Source organism: Triplophysa rosa, linkage group LG17 (assembly GCF_024868665.1).
Source record: "Triplophysa rosa linkage group LG17, Trosa_1v2, whole genome shotgun sequence".
Classification (NCBI taxonomy): Eukaryota; Metazoa; Chordata; class Actinopteri; order Cypriniformes; family Nemacheilidae; genus Triplophysa; species Triplophysa rosa.
In genome coordinates this window covers 22,044,584-22,067,966 of record NC_079906.1, presented here as the reverse complement: position 1 = coordinate 22,067,966, position 23,383 = coordinate 22,044,584, and the positions used below count along the sequence as shown (strand labels likewise).

At 40.2% G+C, this 23,383-nt stretch overlaps 1 protein-coding gene across 7 annotated transcripts in view; it reads right to left on the bottom strand.

Annotated features, from left to right (window-relative positions):
* Positions 1–484: 484 nt before the first annotated feature.
* cux2b (cut-like homeobox 2b) overlaps positions 485–23,383 on the bottom strand; it is a 139,018-nt gene continuing 116,119 nt past the window's right edge. For 3 of the 7 annotated variants that reach the window (XM_057357599.1, XM_057357600.1, XM_057357598.1), the window contains exons 7-23: positions 22,904–22,980; positions 22,758–22,824; positions 21,535–21,583; positions 19,711–19,815; positions 19,292–19,489; positions 18,969–19,027; positions 18,223–18,271; positions 17,904–18,000; positions 16,578–17,222; positions 14,564–14,662; positions 13,289–14,115; positions 9,592–9,754; positions 9,128–9,412; positions 8,852–9,040; positions 7,857–8,133; positions 6,051–6,110; positions 487–4,838 (exon numbers count right to left, since the gene is read on the bottom strand). In XM_057357599.1, the coding sequence (XP_057213582.1) occupies positions 4,100–4,838; positions 6,051–6,110; positions 7,857–8,133; positions 8,852–9,040; positions 9,128–9,412; positions 9,592–9,754; positions 13,289–14,115; positions 14,564–14,662; positions 16,578–17,222; positions 17,904–18,000; positions 18,223–18,271; positions 18,969–19,027; positions 19,292–19,489; positions 19,711–19,815; positions 21,535–21,583; positions 22,758–22,824; positions 22,904–22,980 (3,985 nt within the window). In that variant the 3' untranslated portion in view covers positions 487–4,099. Of the gene's footprint in view, positions 4,839–6,050; positions 6,111–7,856; positions 8,134–8,851; positions 9,041–9,127; positions 9,413–9,591; positions 9,755–13,288; positions 14,116–14,563; positions 14,663–16,577; positions 17,223–17,903; positions 18,001–18,222; positions 18,272–18,968; positions 19,028–19,291; positions 19,490–19,710; positions 19,816–21,534; positions 21,584–22,757; positions 22,825–22,903; positions 22,981–23,383 lie in introns of all 7 variants that reach the window. The other 4 variants (XM_057357597.1, XM_057357595.1, XM_057357594.1 and 1 more) reach the window with 3 other exon arrangements.

The following is a 23,383-nucleotide window of genomic DNA, read 5'->3' as shown; positions in this document are numbered from 1 at the left end:
CAGCGTGTCTCTTAAATGTGTTACAGTGATTCTTCACCCATGAATGTGAGTGTGTGTCTACATTCATGTAGTATAGTTAAATTAAACTACACACAGTAACGTTAAATACTACTGACTCGTGTCGTGAGTGAAGTTCGGAGTAGAAAATAATGAATTATACTGCACGTGATGCTATAGCGATTCTCGGGTGTAACCGACTTGCATTAAAGCACTTTATTTTCAATTATTTCTAAAGAAGAACATTTTTTTTCTCCAGCAATATCTGCGATATCCATTAGGTTCAATAGCAGTGTTTACGTTCAATGCCTCCCAACACGGCCGACTTCCGGATTGATGACGTCGTGAAAACCCTCTATTGGAATTAGGTGTTTGAAACCAACATACACAACCGCTGCTAGAGAAAACATTTGTGCAATTGACTAAAACATTGTGATTAATGAGAAATAGCCTTGATGACAATCTCTCCATGTGACAACTAGTCCATATCCGGGAACTAAGAAAAAGACCACTTAGTAAGATTCTGAAGTATAATAAAACACACACACACACACACAAGAGGTTTATACAATTATGTACTGTATTCAATAATGACTTGGTACATATGTGATTAAAAGACACGTGACATTAGACATTTATTTGTCCTCTCTTTAACAACCAAAGCTTTAAGTGCTCTGCCATGGTAAGGTCATGGGTAATGTGCGCAAACATACCAGAACATAACAAGAAACTGGAAAGAGAAAAACCCTTTGACAGTGTGCATTTACTACCAGTATTTCAGTGCAAAAGAGCAACAAGTAGAATTTTGCCTTTTGCTTTGAATTTCATACACACTACAGAGTCTCGTTCACATACAAACTTCACACACACACATCATTTTAAGCAGATCTGACTTTCACGTCAGAACCTCAAGTCTGACAGTTCATTGAAACGTTGAATTTCTAATATTTAAACAAATGTAAAACCAGTGTTTCTGAGGGCTCTAGGATATTCATATTTAAAGCACCAGAGATATTTAAGTATAATCTTGTTTTGGCTGAATCATTTATGACCTTTAATTCAATGATATGGGAAAAGACCTTTTGTGACCCATAACTCACGTAATACGGCATTTTCTATTATGACCCGCAGGATGTGAACGTTCCAGCGCTGAAACAAAACTACAATAAACAAACAACATCCACAGTCTTTAAAAAGGAAAAATAAGCATGCAAAATTCAACTGTAACAGGTAAGAAAAGGAGTCCAGCAAATAATGAAAATAGTTTCGAACGGTCATAAAATCTGTTTTCATATTTGTCACACGAACGATTTTGACATTGAGCTGATTTTCTGGACCTTTGATGCAGAACGTACTTGGTCGGCGGCTGGTTGCCCGTTATGTAATCATAATATGAGTATGTATCATAGTACATGGCCTCCACGCTATTTCAATACATATAAATCACATCATCGTCAGTCAAAGGAAATGCACCGCTAGATTTGCACTTCGTTGAGAACGTCGCTGAAAGAAATGGAAGCAGATGGCGGTTAGGAACAGTAAACGTTGACCAGCGGTACGACCTGACAGGTTTTGTAAAGCTTAGAGAAGCAAGTCTACCCTGAGAGAAGTTTCTAGAACATGGGCAAGCTTGCCAGACCACCCCTGGCTCTATGTGTTTGGTTAATAGAACTGTACACTCTTATTTAAATATCATCAGCACGCTAGTTTCAAGGACCTAAGATATATCCTTCTCAGTAAATGTGTAATATTTATATATATATATATCTATATACATACAGTATGTGTTTGAGATCCGGTAGTTACCACGTGTGCAAGTGTTTTCTTACAACCCCGACGAGACACGAAGACCTGCGGAGTAGTCAGAATGGATGCCGTCCCTTCGATTTGTGAGTATAAAACATGACACAGTAGGAAAACATGTAAGTGTTGAAATAAATAATCAATAAAAAAAATCAATAATAAATAAAAACACTTGATGTACCACCAGTAGTACAACTACACTGATCAAACATTACATGAGAATTCTTTTTGCGGCTTTAGATGCTTTTTAAACAGTTTGTAGGTTTCAAAACGCTGTGTTTTATTCTGGACAAATTTTGTTGTGTTTTGGTCATTGTGTTCAGAACGTTTTGTGTATTTCTGTTTAGTGTTGGGCCTGTTTCATACATACACACATCCATGAACACAAACGCTTCATGTTTCTGTCATCAACAGTTTGAAGTGAATCTTGCTGGGCAAGAACATTAAAATAAACTGTCAACATGTTTAAAGTGACCCGAATACCTCTAAATTTGATTTAGTGTCACACATTTGAAGGTACGGAGGTTTATTACATTAATGCACAGTGAGGAAAGTGCTGTACGTTTATTTTGGCCATTTAAACTTATTTTGTCCTCCACTCGTCAACCAACCCAGTATCAACAAACCGTGCATAAAATGATTGACAGGCAAGGTTATGTATGGTGTACAATGTTCATCAAAAATTTTAATGGTAACACTTGACAATAAGGTGCTATTGGTTAACAATTAGTTTATGCATTAAAAATGAACAATACTTCTACAGCATTTATTAATATTAATTCATGTTAATTTTAGCGTTTACTAATACTTTATTTAAATGTTGTCACTGTTAAAATGAGTTAAAGCACCATGAGCTAACATGAATAACTGTATTGACACGAACTAACATTAACGAGCATTAATTAATGCTGAAAAACTAAATCGTTCAATGTTAACTAATAGCACCTTATTGTAAAGTGTTTCCATTTTAATGAGACATTACAGTGAATCTCCTAAAGTAGAAAGAGCACCTGTTAACAAGTATTCAAATTATTACATGTGCTCATGGGATGTAAATAAATGAAATGAAGCACAGTTAAAACAAATTCATTATATATTAAGTGCATTTTCATCTCCCTGCTAACATGTATTTTGATTCATAAACAGACCTGGACGTTACGCTGTTGCAGATGAACGTAAAGACACTCGTGTCACATCTTTACTATAGTCTATCAGATGCCCATGAGATCTGTCATATAAACCAGTGTGTTTCAATCTCATGTTTTTCCCAAACTTCTCTCGCCACCTGCGACCAAAATAATCAAAACACATGCTATCAATCCCCACCCGTCTCTCCATCAGCGGTCTTTGAGGCTTGTTCCCAACATACACATTAGCTTTTGTATTCAAACGTTCGGGTAGAAAAGCATTGACTGGTGTATCAGGAGCTACAGGTTACAGAAAACACACCGGCCCGTGTGTGTGTGTGTGTGTGTGTGTGAGAGAGAGAGACAGCAGCTCTCCGGGATCAGGTCTCCAACCAAAAATGACACGTTTGCTAAATAAAGGATAAAAAACAACATTTCTACCGTTGGACTTTTTACACTTTCTTTTTTCTTGTTTTTTGCTGTATTTTTCTCTTTTTTTATAGTATCGCTCAAGTATATCACAGGTTACTAGCTAAAGAGGAAAATCGAGGGTAAATTATGATCCATGCTACATCTTGTTCAGAGGAGGCTATTGCAGACGTTTTTTTTCCTACGACACACACAATCACACGTTGTACGCTTGTATAACAAAAGTTCCAAAACATGTCACCGAGAAACTAAATACATATGCAATGTTCACTATTTAGAGTCTTTTAGGACTATCCCTCGGTCAATATGAAGCTGTCGCACATCACATGACTTCGCTGTCCCGTCTTACAGACAAAAGTTGAAAAACTGCTATTTAAAAATTAGCAAATTTGGTCATTGTCTCTGTTTTTCCTTTAATAAGTAGTGCTTTTGATGGCTTAAGACGAGGTCTTTTAATTCAATAATCTCACCCAGTGGCAATCTACCAGACGTCAGTGCGCATTTCATGACACTGCAAAGTCTTCACGTGCGAGAATTCTTCTCTCCTTCGCTGTTTAAAACCAAACCCAGATAGTGCTGTCACAAAGTTCTTTTATCAAAATACCTAAAACATGTTTATAAATATTTGTCGCCTGCTTTTTTCCTAAAATTCCCGCGACGTTTTTCGTCACAGGGCCACAATAGTGTTTCTGTGCCGATCATCGTGATGAAAGCAGATGCCCGTGAAGGGTGCTCGTACATCTCTAAAACTCCCACTCGAGCGTCTCCTCCCTGTTGGCGGCTCGCTCCAGCCGATGGATGATGTTATTGAGGTTGGCCATCTTCTCGTTGCGCCTCTGAGTGCTTCTGTTGAGTTTGGAGTTGAGAGACGGTGACTCCAGGCCGTAGTTGGGCGGATGATGGCCGGGGTTGGTGCCGGCGGCGGGCGGGTTGGGTGGCGACGGAGAAATGGGGGCGGAAGATGACGGGACGGGTGAAACGGACATCATGAGGCCGGGGGAAGACGCGGCTGAAGGCGAGTTGAGTGAAACCTCCAGACTGCTGCGGGACGGCTCCGACGAAGCCTTGAAGCTAACGGGGTCCTCGGGCGACTTCTCCAGCTCCTCCACTTCGTGCGAGCTGTTCCTCTGCGAGCCCTCGGCTGACACACACTGACTGCGGCCCGCTTCCTCGTCCCTGACGCCCTGTGGACGGCGTGAGGTCAGATCCGGGTCACTTTTCAGCTGAGTGAACTGGACGCCGGAGAAGAATTTCGCCTGTCTCGACCTGAAGTCCTCATCATCATCCTGCTCATGTACCTCCTGTTTGACCGTGAAGCGTCGGGGGTCAGCGCTGAGAGGACGGCTACGGCCGGCAGAGGACCTCCTGTCTTCACGATCAGAGCCGGGGCTGTGGGACGCCAGAGGGGAGCAGTTGTTGTGCTCGGCATCAGTGTCATTGTCATGGAGACCCTCCATCAGAACTTCCCGTCTCATACGAGACCTGTTAAGAGAGAAAATAAAACGATGTAATCTGCTTTCCGTGCAGTATTTGCTGTATACAACAGGCCAAAATAAACATTTCAAACAGTGGTGTCACATTGTTGTCCTTATTTGGATTTTGCATATAAAAAAAAAACAATCAATTCAATTTCGAATACAAATAAATTGTTTAGTTAAATAGACTTGGCAGCCTGAATCAAGAATGAGATGATACAAAAATGTGCTAATACCACTTAGCCCACAAGAAAAAATACTGTAGTAAACAATATTATTTACTTTGGTTTTACTACAATTTCATGTACAGTATGTACAGGGCCACCGCATTAAGACTGTAAAGGGCCCTTCATCCACCAGAATTACAGCCTACATTCACACAATCTTAATAACCATTAACAAAATATCTAAACCAATAAGACATGTAAAATATACACAAATGTCACTGTATTAACTATGCACATAGTCCTATAATAACACAGCTCCACAGGATTAGTGTTTATGTATAAAAAAGAAAAGCTCTGATTGCCTGATAAAAACAAGTATAGTTTTAAAATACTAATTACTGATATTGAAGTTTTTTGGAAACATGATTTTAAAGATAAAGAAAATAATAAACATTTTCCGGTTCCATAATTAATTATAGTTTAAATAAGTGTGTGTGTGTTCGCACAACTGCGTGTTTTCGGTAATGTGGCAGAAAAGCCAGTGATAATAAATGATTTATTCGTATTGTGTCTATCTTCAGCAGGAAAAAATCACGCAAACTTTTGAAAGAGTAGGTCTATCAAAATATATTTGTTCTCAGTTAGAAGCAGCATGAAGAGGAAAACTAGCAAGTATCAGTGTTTATTAATGCATTTTGTTTTTCTATTTAGTTATTTTATTTATTCGATTTCAGTATATGTATTTCTTGTGTTTGAAATGCTTTGTTTATTGAAACGAAACTGCACACGTTTCCATTAACGGTAAAGTTTGACATTATTAAGGTCAGATCAAGAGCGGGTGCAGTGTGCGATGATGGCCTGTAGGCTACGCTGTAACCCTTCTGTTGTTTAAACTTGGCGAAGTGATATGGACTGTAATGCGGTCAGCAGACCTGGAACACCTTCATAGATGTGCATTTTACTGAAAGTTACTGCGTACCCATAGAACGTTTGTCAACCAATCAGATTGAAGCATTCAACAGCCCCGTGGTATAAGTGCAAATAACACACACCTGTCTCGTTGCCGTGAGTGGCTGCGGGAGCCCGGAGAAAAGCAGCCGAAAAGCGGAAAGCTGAGAGAGAGAAACTGGTGTGAGGACTCGTGCGCGTATGCTGAACATTGTGAGAGAGCTACGACCAACTGTCTTTATTTTTATGAATGTTTGTGGAAGCGCAGGGTTTGTTTTGACCTTTGTCAGAGAGTAAATAAACGCGTAAGCAGGTAAAGCCGAACCTGTCTTCCTTCCTTCCTTCCTTCCTTCCTTTGATATGCTTTACACAAAATAAAGAGCTGTGTTTTCTTTGGATTAAGTGTAAATAGTAGTTAGATGCTATTGGTAGCCTACTTTTAAATAGTGGCAGCTACTGTTTGCACCTCAGTATTGTTGTGCATTAAATATTATGCAATAATAACAGAGTGTAAATCATTACATTTATTGAAATGATTAAAATGAACTTATTGAGATAATAAAGCCCTTAACCCAGCTCTAACTTTATCCTACATTTTGTGATTAAACACTTTCACTTTCTTACTTCATTTCTTAAGTGTTTTTGTCTTTTTTTTGTAGTACAAATATCTAAACATTCCTAAATCAAGATGCACTTTCTTGACAAGAAAAGTTTACCAAGTTTATGGTAAAAACAAGCAGAAAAATAAACTTGAATTTAGTTTGACCTGTTTCTCAAGTACCAAATTCGAGTTTATTTTTCTCACCCCATGGGCAGATTTTTTTGCTTGTTTTTACCATAAAGTTACTTGATTCTAATATTTTTCTCCTTAAAAAGAGATTAAATATCTTGGATCACTTTTCTTGTCAAGTAATTGTATATTAAAAAGTTTGAGATATTTTTACCTAAAACAAGACAAAAATGCTTAATAAGAATGCCATTTTTTGCAGTGTTGTTACCAATTTTCATTGAAAACAAATGTCTTCATGAACTGATATGTGATGGAAAAAGGCAAAATATCACATTTGGCTAGGCTGGAATGGAACCCAGGTCTCCGGCATCAATCTATACAGACTTAACGTCTTACGCCACTGAAGTCGCTCTTCCAAATGTTGTCATTCTTATTCTTTCTCTATTACAATCAGATACTGGTGGGCGGAATGTTAATAGTTCCTACCAACAAGTTGAGCTATTTGCGCTCAGTATCACTTAAATAAACACCCACATCACCAACATCGCCCGTGCATTAATGCGGCCCTGAGTATGTAGTAGTATTAAGTAACTAAAGTAAATGGATAACCTGTAGTAAATACTAAAGTATACTTTAATATTAGTTTATTATTGTTTATGTATACTACAGTATTCTGAAGTATTAACAATTGATAAAATTCTGTAGTGTACTTTAATATTTACTATAGTAGACTGCAGTAAACTACTTACTATTGTTAATGTACTACAAGATTCTATAAAAATAACTATAGTAAACTGTAGTATTCTTTAATATTACTACGGTAAAAATAAAAACACTAGTAAACTGTAGGAACATTGATACACACTATACAGTAAAGTATACTACAGTATTTTTTTCAGGTGGGAGTTCATTTGTCAGACTGCAAAGGTCGAGTCAGGCACATTATATTATCTTGTACTTAAATGCATATATTTTCATCTGGATATCATGATCAAATAAAGCAGGTATTACATCATTCCAACATTTCATTCGTTTCCCTTTTTGTCCACAAGGCGGAGCCAAACGCTCAATAAATGTTTTGATTGTCGGTATGAGTTGAGATAACTACAGTATGTTAAATGGCATATTTACTCTCTTATATAGTGTAGGAAGTGAAAAACAGAAATGAGAGGCCCGTGACCTGTAGTTGTGGAACCAGTTGATGACGGTGTTGGTTTTGAGGTTGAGTTGGGCAGCCAGCATCTCAATGGTGTGTTGTGATGGATAAGGCTCCTGGAGATACGCTCTCCTCAGAGCCTCCTTCTCCTCGGCGGCCAGCACCACTCTGGGCTTCTTCGCTTGACTGAACGGACAGATGTCCAGCTGGGTCAGACCCGGACTGATGCAGTCTGAATGGGCGCCAGGGGAATCGCTGTCTGAGCCCGGACTCAACAGACCGTAACGCCGCTTCAGATAGGCTGAAGAAAAAAACAAGACAGGGATTTATAACAGGCGGTTTGATTTGTTCACACAGAGCACTTCCATCATCAGAAAAACAACGACAGCGGCTTTAAACAGCGTTTTATTCAACCACACCAACCGGCTATGAGATCAACCACAACATTCGATTCGAATGCAACAACAAATGAAGAGAGACATCAAAGTCTTTTGTGCCATTTCGAGTTCATTTGCAAACAACCGGGTTTCGATTTCAATGCGTGTCCGTTTTTACGTGTAAAATAATAATTGTGCGTTGGCCTCTCGTATGTACTCATACAATGACTGTAGATTTATTTTTTCTGTTTATAGTTGAAGCTCCAACGAGTGTATTTGTGTACGAATATTTTTCTTAAAAAAATACTATATGAACCACAGTATTTACTATAGTAAATTGTAGTAAAATTCCCAGATACTATAGTGTTTTTGAACATTACTATAATAAATACAACAGAATACTATACTGTAGTAATGAAACGCTAGTATACTAATAACGCAGTACAGTACTGTATACTACGGTACGTTTTCATTTGGGTGGTGACCAGTGATGTCACCTGTCCTCGTAAATAAACCGAAGCAGCTCATGGTCTTCAATTGTCCCTACATATAAACTTAATTAGAAAAAAAGGTTTTGAAATGCATCATGGGATTTGTCTTCAAAGGCCAATAAATCAGAACAACAATAGTTGTTTCTTGCACCTTTCTTCTCCATTTTCTTGACATCGCGCAGCTTCTCGACGTTATGCGCATCGTTGAGCCACAGCTGCATGCGGACGAACGGCTCGCGGCCCTTCAGACTGAGTTTGTGCCAGGGTTTGGGTCGGGACAGCAGGTCTGATACTGAGCCCTGGGTCAATCCCAGAACGCTCTCTCCAAACAGACGATGACCTGCACGCAGACACAGATGCGATTTCACTGCATTCCGGCGATTAAAACAATGTCGTACAGACTGCGCTGTGATTCAATGTCACTCACCTAAGTTGTTGTCCGTCAGAACCTCTTTCACTCTCTTGGTGATGGCGTATGTGTCCAGCTCTGGAGACATGGCCACCAGTTCCTGTATGCCCAGCGGCGTGTGAGGCTGATGGGGGACGATCATGCCCGGAGGGGCTTTACCTCCGTGAGGTTCCACATGCTGAGGCTGCTGGTTCTCTTTACTGCTCTCCAGAGCGAGACTAGCCGGCTCCACACTCATGTTGGGTCTGTCATCGGGACTCGGAGGAGGGGATGGCGACGAGCGGGTCGTCACTGGGCTCTTATCTGAGAAACAAACACCAACACTGATGATATTAGTTTAGACGGTTGGTTCAGCGACACATACACAGATTTGCTATAACGCAGGTAGGCGGGTGCATCTTAAAACGTGATTAGTGCCCAAAGCAGTGTGTGTGGGAGATGCGTTATGATCGGTGTGGGTTGAGGTCATGACTGACACTGACCCTGGCTCGGGTTGGACATCTGGGTGATGAGTCCCTGACCCAGCTGATCCACCAGCCACAGCTGCATTCGTATGAACGGCTCGCGGCCCTTCTGAGTGAGTTTACTCCAGGGCTTCGGTCTGGATAACATGTCGCTCACGCTGCCCTGAGACAAACCCAACACCTACGACAAACAACGGGAGACAGACGTGATCAAATAGACTTACAAAACGAGTTAAACCCTGTAAAACAACTCAACGTTAATAAACGCGGGCGTCACTAGGTGGCAGCAGAGGACAATTCAAAGGTTTCATATGATGTCATATTAAAGTGATAGTTCACAAATGAAAGTTCTGTCATCGTTTACTCACCTTTGAGTTGTTCCAAATGTGTCTAAATGTCTTTGTTCTGATGAACACAGAGAAAGATATTTGGAAGAATGCTTATAACCAAACAGATCTCAACACCCATTGACTCCCACAGTAGGAAAAAGTACTTTATCATTTTTTTGTTCTGATGAACACAAAAGGAGATATTTTGAAGAATGTAGGACAGCAAACAGTTCTGGGGCACTTTTGACTACCAGTGTTTTTTCCTACTATGGGAGTCAATGGGAGTCGAGATCTGTTTGATTACAAGCATTCTTCCAAATATCTTTCTCTGTGTTCATCAGAACAAAGACATTTATACACGTTTGGAACAACTCGAAGGCGAGTAAAAGATGAGAGAATTTTCATTTTTGGGTGAAGTGTCCCTTTAAATTCCAGAAATTAAAAGACTTGAAACAATGTGGATAACCGTGCACAATACTTTTTTTAACAATGTAATGCATTTAACAACATTGCCTTCGTTATAAAAACTTTTTTTTTATTTACAAATTATATCACCTACTGTACAACTCTAAGTAATGTGTGTTTTGTTTCTTTTGTTCGTGGCCTAGAGATCAGAACTAAGAGGTTTCTTAAAAAAAAAAAAATCCACAGTGATAATGAAGAGTGCAATATGGACTTACTTCAGAATGAGATCAAAATGAATCCATTTCTCCTAGTTTATAATAACAGGTAGAAAATGCTCATCTTTCATATTTTGCACAAAATGAACAGCACGGCTTACCACATTTAATGAAGTTAGGTTTAACAAAATAGGGATTTAAAAAAATGAGCATTTTACATCTCAGAAATGTACAGTAAAGCACATTTGCACACACGAGTATGCATGTCTGAGTAACTACATTCATTTTCATTCAGCATTGTGAAAAATGGTTCATATAAAACAACTGAACTGAAAAGTGGCTCTCATTCCTTTTTAAAAACCTCAAAGTAATGTGCTGCTTTACTTGTTACATCTGGGCCCGTATGTATAAAGCCACTCAGAGTAAAATTGTACTTTTGAGTGTGTCAAAATTCTAAGAACGACGTAATTTTACTGATATTCTTACACTTAAGAATAAGAGTGATTCATAAAGGTTCATAAGTGTTAAGCCTAGGTCTCAGCTCCTAAATGATTGAAGAGAGCTGAAGAGGTCTCCTAACGTTGTTAAGAGTAACAAGATGGCAGTACAGAGGCAGATACCATGGACTTTATAACAAAGAAACAATATGTTGGAATAATATGATGACAGGGAGTTAATGAAATAATATAATAATATATAAAAAAAAACTGTTAAATCCATTTTTTTAAGGATTTGCAGCGTTGGTCTTTTCTTAATGTAGCCTACAGCTGTGAGTGTAATAGGATGTGATTCAGCAGCTTAATTATTTAAATTAACTCTTAAAACTCAATTAAAATAGTATGAAACCAAGCCAAAATTGATACATATTTGTAATATCTTTGCGCATAATGCAAAATAAAATTGCATTATGCATTATTTAAAAAATTTTTTTTTTTTTTTACTTAAGCATCTCTGTCGCCATCTCTGTTTGAAAAGTGAAATTGCAGCTTACTTTATGTATTTCTCTTCATATGGGTTTAAGTCAACCGGTGTTAAATTTCCCGTACAGCTCAATATATCAATCGCTATTATAAGCTTGCCGTTGTAAATCAGGGGAAGGTAGGAAGAACGTTTTCAACACTGATTTTTATATACTTGCCCAATAACTAAATTTTGCTTTATTTTACCCAAATAAGTTATGGATTGCAGCTGTTTATATAAATGAATAAAAAAAGAATACAATAATAATGTAATGTCTGAATTAAGTAATGTCTTAATTAATTTGTGAATAAATGGTGCCATGCTGCCAAGACTTCACCCTTGCAGGCTCCCTATTGGCTGATTCAGAGGTCAAGGGCGGCCATTTTGTGTTTACATCATTGTAGTCCTTAATTTACAACACTTAAGTCAGAACTTAAGAATCAGTCTTAAACTTTACTGAAAGTTGCTTTTAGCTTCTTTATAAAAGTCTCACACTCTTAACAAAGTCCTTCTTCTTACTAAGAATGTTTTGACACTTAAGTCAAAGATTAAGACCACCTCTTAAGAGCATTTTTGAGAAGTTTTATACATAGCGGCCCTGGGCTCGTATTCACAAAACATCTTAAGGCTAAAAGTAGCTCCTAAATTGCCGATTTCGGAGAAACTCTTAAAAATAATGGGCCTGTCAGCCCTTTTTTAGGACTCCTAAATGTTTGTGCTAAGAGTATTTCACAAAGCGTTTTATCGCTAAAACCACATCCTAAACCTGTGAGACGTTAGGAGTAGTGAAGAGGACTCCTATGTCACGAAGACCAACTCACAACAATGGCTGCAACACCAGCAGTCTGCCTAGAAACACAAACATTTTAGAAAGATTTCATGACAATGAGCTCAACCAGAAAGACTACTAATATCTGCTAACTGTTTATGAGACAATTAGCTGAACATACTTGATATATTCTTTAATACTAACATATAGTTTATTTGCAAAAGATACAAATATTTAAAAAATCATGTTGTTTATTGTGTTTTATTGTATTTGTTAGCTGTATTTTTACTTAATAAAACAATAAAACAACAACCTGTTAAATTGATATTAATTGGAATGCACAATTAAAACATGATTTTTGAATTCCAATTAAAAAAATCTGTTTTTGTGAATAAACTCTTCACTTGTTTAATTAGTAAATTATTGTATATTTTATGGTGGATTATTTTATAATATGGCAACAATTACATTTTAAAATGTTTTTTTTTTAATGAGTGCATTTTTATTTTAAAATCTTAATTTAAACATGTCAGCGTGATACCTCATTCTATAATACTTCTATGAATAAATGACTGACAGAGACCCATCCCCTATCAGCCAATCACTGTGGTCATAGTCAGAAAGCTTGCTGACATCATCCAACGAGGTCAACCCCGCCCTTTCTCAAAGCTCAAGATTTCTTTTTGCTTCTTAGTAAAAGAAGCATTGCAAATAGGTTTTAAGAGAAAACTCTTCGCTAAAAACTTTTACAGCTCTTAAGGAGAGCTCTTAGTGTTAAGATGAAATGTTTTGTGAATACGGGCCATTTCATAAGTGTGTTTTGAGAAAGTAAATCAAGTCAGTTTGACTTTATCGTGTGGTTGAACATCAGACACGTGAAGCATAAAGAGTCACAAATGATTTGATAAATCTGACCTGAACCAACCTGTGGCTGAAAAAACAAAGAAATATCAAAACTTCACGCGCCGATTCATTCGATCTCGACTCATTGCATGAAAAGCATTCACTCCGTCTGTGCTGCGTCCGCCACGTCTCACCTTCTCTCCAAAGATCCTCTGGCAGATTCCATTCTTAGCCAGTTTTTCCTTCACCTGCCGGGTCAGCTCGAGGGTGTCCACCTCGCGGTACATGTAGATCTCGTACTGCTCGGGGGTCAGCGGGGGTACAGTGGGTTTCAGGGCTCGGGGGATGTACGTGGGGTAGTACGACACCCGTCCCGCACCGCACGGAGCATCTCCGCTGACGGACGAATCGGACTCCACCTTGATCTCCACCGGCCGCCCCGACACGGGCTCGTCCTCCGGCGCGGACGCCTCCTCGCCATTGGCAGGGCAGTCGCCGTTCTCCATCCGCAGCCAGGACCGAGGCACAGACGAGTGACCCGTCGAAGAGGAGGAGGAGAGAGAGGGTGAGACGGAGGTGAAGGGTCGAGAGGTGCCGCCCGCGCCCAACACGACCGAGTTACGCTCCGAAGACCAGTGCTGGTCGAAGTACGATCCGGCTTCTCCGATCTCCGACTTCACCTTCCGGATGATGTTCTGCACGAAGGCGGCGGGCGACACGACGCTGAGAGGCACGTGAGGGCCGTTAGTGGAATTGGACAGGCACGCGGGCACAGGGGTGCCATCCTCTTGTTTGATGAAGGGGGGTGTGGGGGGAGGCTGACTCTTGGGGGGGTCCTGCAGGCCGAGACGCTCGCTGGTGGACGCCCGACCGCACACCTCCATCTCCAGCAGGGCCTGCTGCTGGGCCTGCATCTCTCGCCGGGCCTGTTCCAGAATGTTCTTAATGGTTTCGTCTGAACTGCTGCTCTCTCGAGAACTGTTACGACCCGACGAACAGCCCAGAGACGATTTACAATCACCTGCCCAACACACAGACGCACAATTTTACAATGATATGGCAATAAAAAGCTCTTCATCAAAAGAAATCTAACATTTGTTTTAAGACCGCAATTATATTAGACATATAACGAGATTTTTTTTGTTTGTTTCATATCGCGATAATTTGTGAATCTTTTGTCGCGGTATTGCTCATATTACAAAAGCTGGTTGAAAACAACAGTGTTGTCCTTTTGATGCGAACTTAAAAAAAAACTTTTATTTATATTATGAATACATTTTATTAATAAATATGAATAGTAATCGTGATAAATTAATATGAATAATATTAAACAAAGTTTAAAATGTAATGTTTCATGTTAAATTGAATGTCAAATTTAACGTGATATATCTATCAAAGTTTCTTTCACTTATCAAGTTTATAAACCACATTTCTCATCCCATAAACCGAATGTTTTTTTTGTACATTACCTCTCTGAGACTGGATCTCCTTCTTGGCCTGTTCCAGAATGTTCTTGATGGCATCGTCTGACCCAGTTTCAGGAGTTCGGATGCGAGGAGTGATGCTCCCTGTCGGAGAGCACAGAGAGACAGGAGGTGAGGTGAGTGGGCCGGCTGATCAGAGAACAGCTCTAAAGCCTCGCTTTTGATGGCTAGATCAATGGCGGCCTTTGAGAACCTGGCATCGGGTGAGGCGACACGTGAACGCTTGACTTTCAAAGCGGAGAAAGGAAACAGAAGTCAGAGCATCACAACAAACACAGAGAGGAAGCCCGGCGCTGATAAAGCGGGGATGATAGAAACCCTGATCGATTCATTTGAGGATCTGAAATGATTCTGTGGACTTCAGAAGGATGAAATATCTTTAGGAAGTCAGATGGGCCTGTGGGATCGGTCAAAGTCAATCCATTAAACGTTAGCGAACGGCACGGAAATGTAGGGTGGGAACTCAGAAACGTCTGTAGGCCGGTTATGTGAGTAAAGCTGTTTATGCGCTTGAATGGGGAAAGACATCATTTCAACCCTAAAAACATTGAAAACATTTATTTTTTAAAATACAGTTTTGTGACGATTAAGTACGTCCTCCAATGTTCATGACTGCACTGCAAAAACAAGCTTTACTAAAACACTTAAATGATTATTATTATTCAGTATTATTATTCAATCCTAGACGTCTGGGGGCCCTAAACAAACTCGTGAGGGGCCCTTATACAAATAATTCAAATAAGATATAGGTGTAACGGAGGCCAGCTAGTGAAGAGCTGTGCAGTGTGTAAACCTCACTCCCCGACCAACAGAGACGCTCTAGCGACAGACGCTAGAGAATGCGGTCTTTAGCCTCCTCGTTAGAGCGCCCGTCTCCCATCCGGAACGTCGACGGTTCGAGGCCCGCGCAGAGCGGGGAGAGTGGAGCCGGTTACATTGGTGCCGTGACCCGGATGGGAGTGAGGTTTAGGGGGGTGAGTGTAACGGAGGCCAGCTAGTGAAGAGCTGTGCAGTGTGTAAAACCTCACTCCCCGACCAACAGAGACGCTCTAGCGACAGACGCTAGAGACTGCGGTCTTTAGCCTCCTCGTTAGAGCGCCAGTCTCCCATTCGGACCGACGTCGGTTCGAGACCCGCGCGGGGCGAGTAGGACCGGTTATATAGGCCTAAACATAACTGCAAACTATAAGAAGGAAAAAATAATAACTCAGTTAGCACACTTAAATGAATGAAGAGTGAAAGAAAAAAAAAACATTAAACAGGGGTTCAATTTATACTTGAACAATTAAGTATAAAATTAAGTTAAAATGTTGACCTAACGCGTGGCTCTGGAACCATCTAACTTAAAAAAGTGTAACATGCAAACGCTGTGTTTTTACTACCAAATGAGTGATTTACTAACAAAAATAAAGCATGATAAATACAGTTTACTCAAAAAAAGATGCAAAAACGCATCAATAATTCTCAAAAAACGACATATCATCATGGGCAAACGAAATATAGTGGACAAATAAAAAAAGATGTGTTAATCTGTACATGAGAATTGTTTTGCAAGTAAATCATTTCATAATTTGGCAAAACTAGATAAGAATTTAAAATAGTACAAAAACACATGCCGCCTTGTTCTTTTGCTTCGTGTTGTTGCCATTTTTTCTACGCCCAGACGGATAGCTCTGTTTTAAAGCCATGGTCATTTGTAAAGACGCATATCAGCACATCATGCGCAAGTCATTACCTGCCGCCCACTGCATGATATTCAAGTATGTAACAGTAATTAAATAAATTAAGCATTAAAAAGGAAATTTCCAAATGATTCCTCTAAAGTTGAATCAACAATAGTGTCTTGTTTACAACAGTGTTTTTGATTATGTACTCAAGGGGGCCCCCTGGTGGTGCAGGGGCCCTACGCTCTGGTATGAATAAAGCATAACATGGTCAAAGCAATGCGCTTCATTCATTTTTCAACACATGATCTGTTTGTCTGCATGAGTTCCCTCACCTCTCTGTCGAACCTGAATGGTGCGCAAGGCCAGAATGTTCTGTTCGTCCGACAGGAACTGCTTCATTTTAATGAAAGGCTCTTTGCCCTTGACCGTGAGCTTCCTCCAGGGTTTGGGTCGGGCCAGGATCTCACTGACCGACCCCTGCGACAGACCCAGTACGTAGTGACCGAACACACGCTGCCCGATGTTGTGCTTCAGCAGCTGTTCTTTCACCTGAAAAGCGATTTCTGACGTGTCTAACTGATCGTCATCTGAACCACCTGAGCTACCGCTCTCTGATTGGTCGCTGGGCATGCCCGTCTCCGCAGCGACAGACGAAGAGGAGTTCTGATTGGCTGACATGAGGGCGGCTTTGGCGGCGTAGAGCGCGGTGGGAAACGCCATGATGGAGGTGCCGTCTTTCTTGAAGAGGGGCGACAGGAGCTGCTTCTGCAGAAGTGGATCTCCGGGAAGTTTCTCACACGAGAAGGGCGACACCGAGTAGGGGCGGGGCAGTTCATGGGCAGAGGAAGGTGCGTCGGTGTTGGGCGGTCCCGGGCTGGAGGAAGCGTGACCATCTGTGGGCAGTGTTCCAGGAGGGGATGAATATGACCCCGCGGGGCGACCCGTGTCCTTGCTGGAGTCCTCAGAATGACGCTCATCTTAAATAAAAACAGACATCAAGATGGTTGTACACATAGATATATAAACATAGATGCCTCAATAACATCTGTTTGAATGAGCCGCTATAAACACAAGTCGTCTGTCTGAGAAAGTTATATAAAAAAAATCAAATGTTATGTGCTGTTGTGAAGATCCAAACATTTTCATTGCTAAACTAACACAATACAGCAAGACAAAGCAAGGTCATTTTAGTTAACTAAAATTAAAACTTTAAAAACATTTCTTTTTATTGAAATCAAATAAAATATGAAAACGAAAATGTTTTAATGTTGCCTCAAAAATAATATAATAATAAATTAAAATAAAAAAGAATAAAAAAAAAGAAATTAAGCTTAAATAGCAATATAAAAAATGAACAAATAAATAATAAAATGACAAAAGCATATAACAGAACTGCTAAAAATGTAACTGAAATGAACAAAAACTTAAAATCTAAAAATTGAAGCTAATTTAAAATATTAATAAAACTCAAAACAAAACTATAATAACTCTAAGACAAAGGTGAGAAGTTATTTAGTTTCTTCAAGAATTAAAATCTCTAGCAATATTGGGGCATCACTTGACTCTTAATGTAAGTGACGACAGCAAATGTTGACTGTTCCAAGATGGCGGACGCATCAATGTGTCCAGTTTAATTGGAATACTGAGACATCTCTTACCACTGTTGTGTAGCACTCTGACTTTGTCAAGATATTTGTGAGAGGACAGAAAGGCGTGTTTATCCAGCAGAAGAGCCTCGGCGGTTTTGCTTGATTCCTGCACACACACGCAGTTAAATTCTGATGAATCGATGTCAGTGGCCATGTTGATTCACATTATGCAAGACTCCAGCGAGCCGTTCATGTGCATTACTGTGTTGTTTCCTCATTGACAGATGCAGACGGCAAAAATATCAATATAACGCAAAGCTGTTAAAGAACTAAAGCTCCTGTGTGTATGTGTGTGTATGTGTGTGTGTGTGTGTGTTGGGTTGTTCACCTGGGAAGAGTTTCCATTGGCTGATGCCAGTTTCATGGCTTTCAGAATACTGCAGGAGACACAAACATAAATCATGTTAAAGAGAAAGTATTTTGTGCTTTTTAAGGTTTTGTTTGGTTTATGGAGTGGTTTACATAACATACGCGGTGTAAAACCACTTTCCTTTTCTAATAATAGGCAGTTCTTATTTCCTCACGTCTTGACTGACTCTCAAATGATTCGTTCGGTGATTCATCTTTCTAAGCCCCTCCTTTCTGTCAGCCTACTCTGATCTGATTGGTCAGATGGTCTAGTCTGCTGTGATTGGTCTACCGCGTACAGCGTCGCAAAAGGAACGTAGACGTGCATTACATCAAGTGACGCACATCTGACACGAAAACGACAGACGACTCGTTTGCGTGATTCAGAGTCGACTCGTTTTTTTCCCAAGCCAATAACTTTGTCATTCGTTCACTTTCGGCTCTACAACTTTGCAGACTGCTTACATTCACACACAGCAACATTACACATTTGAAGGACATTGTAATAGTTACTCTTCAACATCTAAATTACTACCTGTTGTCTGTTTTGACATGTTTATATTTCAAAATATTTTATTTACTGTATTGCTTATAGCTAGCAATACAATGGTTGTATTCTCACTTTTACTGTGTTTAAATCCCCATTTTAGATTTCTGCACATTTAAAAAAAACTAAGAAAAAAAGACGTTGTAAAGTCTCCGTTGTGTGTTTGTGTGAAACTTCACCTGAGTTCTGTTTTAATCTCTTCGTAGTCCATCTGAGACTGCAGTTTCGCCTCCAGCGCCTGTAAACAGACAAACGACATGTCACTTCATCAGTTTCATGTTGTGCGACATGTTCTTTACGTACTTTCCGTTACATGTGTCAAATGACACCAAACTGACACCTCCCACAAAATCCGACATGACAGCTTAAATTATATATCAATATTATAAGAATTCGTATCATTGTTTTAACCAAAATATACGTGTGACAATAATGGCAAAAACTTACAGTTGCAAAACCTGCGCACAGAATATGCAGTAAACGCATAATATAAGCTTCTCACCTCTATAGCTTCTGATTTACAGGCCAGTTGCCGTTCCAGCTCCGCGATCCGATTGGCCGATGAGTCTCGGACTTCCTGTAAGGTGAACTGAAGTCTCTGGACGCTCTCGAGCAGTCTAAGAATCTCTCTGTCCTTGGAGAACAGCACCGCTTTCAGCCGCGACGGCGAGCGCTCGTCCGTCTCATCCGCGTCTCTCTCCTGAGACCAGAAATGAAAGAGGGAGTGAAGGACAGAGTCGGGGGAGTGGCGGAGCTGACATGAAAATCTCTTTTCAACTTCAAAATATCCAACTTCCTATAATCATAAAGCGTCAAAGAGCCACTAATGATGTTCCAGTGTGATGGGAGGCGGCGATCATTCGTGTTAAGGTGGCAATTTGCAGCGATGCGGTTCGCCTGCCTTTCATCTGAAAGTCTCACCTCCTTGGGTCCGTCTTCTGACGGGCCGGTCCCTTTAGATGTGCTCTGAGAGGCGGCGAGCTGCTCGCTCAGTCTCTCCACAGCCCTCTGGGCGACATCTGCTCTCTGCCATCAAACACACAAAGTTTGTCAAACTCTCTTCTCACTTCTTGTGTCTGTACACAGTGACCCCAAAAAAGTGATTGTTAACTTAAAGGGACAGTTCACACATAAATGATGTCATCTTTTGTTTATCCTCATGTCATGTCAAACCTGTGCGAGTTTCTTTTTCTTCTGCAGAGCACAAGAGAAGATATTTCGAAGAATGTTGATAACCAGAAAAACACTGAACTCCATCGACTTCCATTGTATGAACGCATTTCTCAAAATATCTCATTTACAGAAAATATCTTGTTTACATCCACATGAGGGGGAATAAATGATGGCAGAATTATCGTTTTTGTGTGAAATATCCCTTTAATGCACACTCAACCAATTTTGTTTTAGCATGATGGACATTCACAAACTATCAGACACAAAACCACAATGTCTTCTTGTACATCTTTTGTTGGTTTTGGCCTCTTGAATGTTAATGTCTCAGCAAAAAACACATCGTTTTGATCACATATTTTCGTTTTTGCCTAACCAGGGTTATTACAGCTAACTAAACTATAACTGTCAAAACATTTTGGTTAGTTGAAATCAAATCAAATATGTCAGAACTTGAACTACTTCCACAGCACTTGGTGAGCCGACTTTTCATATATTGTGCGATGTGATTTGTTTTGGTCGGGCACCAATTTTACGTTGATATGTGCGTGCTTTTGTGGTGTTCTGTCGTAGGAACTTACTTCAAACAAAAATAAGAAATGTTGCCTTTGCAATAAAGTGAAGTAAATGAACAGAAAACAAATCGAAACTAAATTAAAACCAAAACTGAAATCAAATAAATAAAAGGGCAAAATGATAAATAAACAAACAAACAAATACGTAACAAAAGCACATAACTACATTGCTAAAAATTGGATCAAAATAAATCTGAAAATATATATTTTTTAAATGTAAAGTTAATTCAACTACAAAAAAAACAAAGAAAATCACTTGGTATATACAAACATTAACCATGGTTTTATTATTGTCAAAGGGTACTAACCATGATTCTGGCATTTTGATCATCACTTGTATAACCAAGATTACTAAAAAAAGCTTCATTTAGGTTTACCGTGGTTTAACCACAATAACCATGTTTTGTTATTTATTTGTAATAGTGTTGACATATGACATGTGTGCAACAGGCCTTGAACGTCGTGAAGTAAAATACAGCATTGACACGTAAACATCGATAAGAATCAGACGCCAAAATGATGAAAAACTCAAAATCAATGATCATTCTGTCCCAACAGATCTGGTGATAACCTGAACGTATAGAGATGAACATGCGCTCTCTCTCTCTCTCTCTCTCTCTCTCTGTTCTGCTGAGGCGCGTGTTTACTCGCAGCCACTTTCTTCCCAAACTGTTTACCTGCTCCGTCACACTCGGCCTGCTAATTAATGACTCATTTTCCAATCATTTATCTGAGAGCTGCTGGCGAAAGGAGAAAGAGCGAATCACGGTGGAAAAAGGGAAGCAATCAGTGCAATGAGGTAACTAACAGCCCTCGCCGCACACGGCACTCATCTCTCCTGTCCTCCGCACGGCATCGTGGGAAAGAGCGGCTGCTAATCACGGCCCGCGAGCGAGGATGAGGAGGAGGAAGAGGGGCCGCGGGGTGTCTCATTAAACTCCACGCTTGATTACCAAGGTGATTATCTTCACCGAGCTTCGTCTCAATCAGAGGCACTCACCTGCTTGGCCTTCTCCAGGTCTGCCATCAGCGCGCCCGTCTCCTCCGCCCTGAAACATATGGACCACACGTTTACATTTATGCATTTTAACCAGAACGGCATAGAGCTTTTAAGATACCAAAAGAAATGCGTCTACGTTTCGCCAGTAAAAAGCGTAAGGGACTTTCATTTGTGCCGAGTAATTGGTCGGTGAGACGGTGGACACGCTGTCCTCTGGTCATTATTTTAGTGTTTTATATTCGAAAGTGTTTCTTTTACGCTGATGTGAGGCTGTTAAAAGTTTATAGCATCAACGCCCGAGTGCTAAAGAAGTAACAGTAAGAGTATTTACAATTTACGCTGGGGTGCCGCTTAAATGCGATTTGCACGTCGCGGTACCGGCACAGACTCCAGAGAAACCCCATGAAGCACACGCGGAAGAAATAAATGAATGAACACGAGTCGAAAAGTTCTTAAGGGAGTCGCCCGGGTGCGAGGTTTGCTGTCATTAGAGGCGCGCGAGTCATCTCTCATCCAGCGCTGCTTAACACCGATGTATCCCAACATGCCCACACGCGCGCTCGGCACAATCACGCCGCTCGCTCTCATCTGAACAGCGTCTCCGGGAGATTATTCATGAGGTTTGTTTGAAGTTCAACAGTTTCCTCTTAGTCATCAGGGAGTTGATTTTCAAAAGGTGGAGAAGTGAAAGACTGATTAAACGCGTGAATCTCCCAGGTTGCGCTAAACAAAGATAGTTCTCAATTACACCAGATTTGCTTTAAGAGCACAATCAAAGCGAGCGGCGCTCGACACGCTACTTTATACGTTTCCTTTCGTGCGTCTATAGATGCTAATGTTACCGTGCCCACAGAAGGAGAAGCAGGACCGTTGTTTTAGATGAGAGAGTCACTCGGACCGAACTGAACTGTAGAAGAATCACAGATGAGATCTCTGGTTATTTCTCATAGACGTCGACAAGATGAAATAGATGCCGATGAGACTTGAGCAAACGATATTTCTCCTGAGAAAATCTGATTCGTCTCGTCTGCGATCAAAAGTCAATATTATTGAAGATCTCAATATCAACTCAAACATTTCTCATGGAATTGAACCAAACCCAGATGATTTGACCTCGACAATCTACATTCATTTACACCTCGGTACTCTGCACGTGTTTCTCTATTTCTCTAACGCAATTTAAAGACTTGAATTCATCTGAATAAAAAGCTGTGGTTTCTTACTTTGTCGTAATTTCCTTGTCATATTTACGCCTCATCTCCTGCAGCTCAGATCGGGCCAGGTTCAGCGCTGTACAGACAGAGAAAGGGCTTTAATTCTTGACCTCTGACCTCACATCAGATGACCTCAGGTGTGATGGGGCTCTTACATGACTGAAGGGCTTTGATCCGCTCCTCGGCCGGGTCGAGTCTGATGGGCACAGAAGCGTCTGATTCATGTTCCTCTCTGTAGAAAACACACAGACACATCAGAACAGAAATCACGGCAGAACTCTAAAAACCCACCCGTGATTTCACGCAGTATGAACTGAGAAGGAAGCGCACTTTCATACTACATAAATACCATTGTAATAGTAAGTAGTATGTGTACGATGTTAGATTTCTGTATGCATGAAATATCCAGATGCATTGCCAAGATGTGCATTATGTAATACTGTGTGAAATGTTGTATCCCACAATGCAATGCACTCAAATAGACCGGATGTCGTGATTTTACTGCGATTTATACATCGTGACTTTTAACATCTGTTCTTTGTGTCATCATTTGATTGACTGTTAAAAAATGTTTAATGAACAAATAAACTAAAAAGATAACAGTGTGATGAAAATTGTAAAAGTTAACCTGTTGA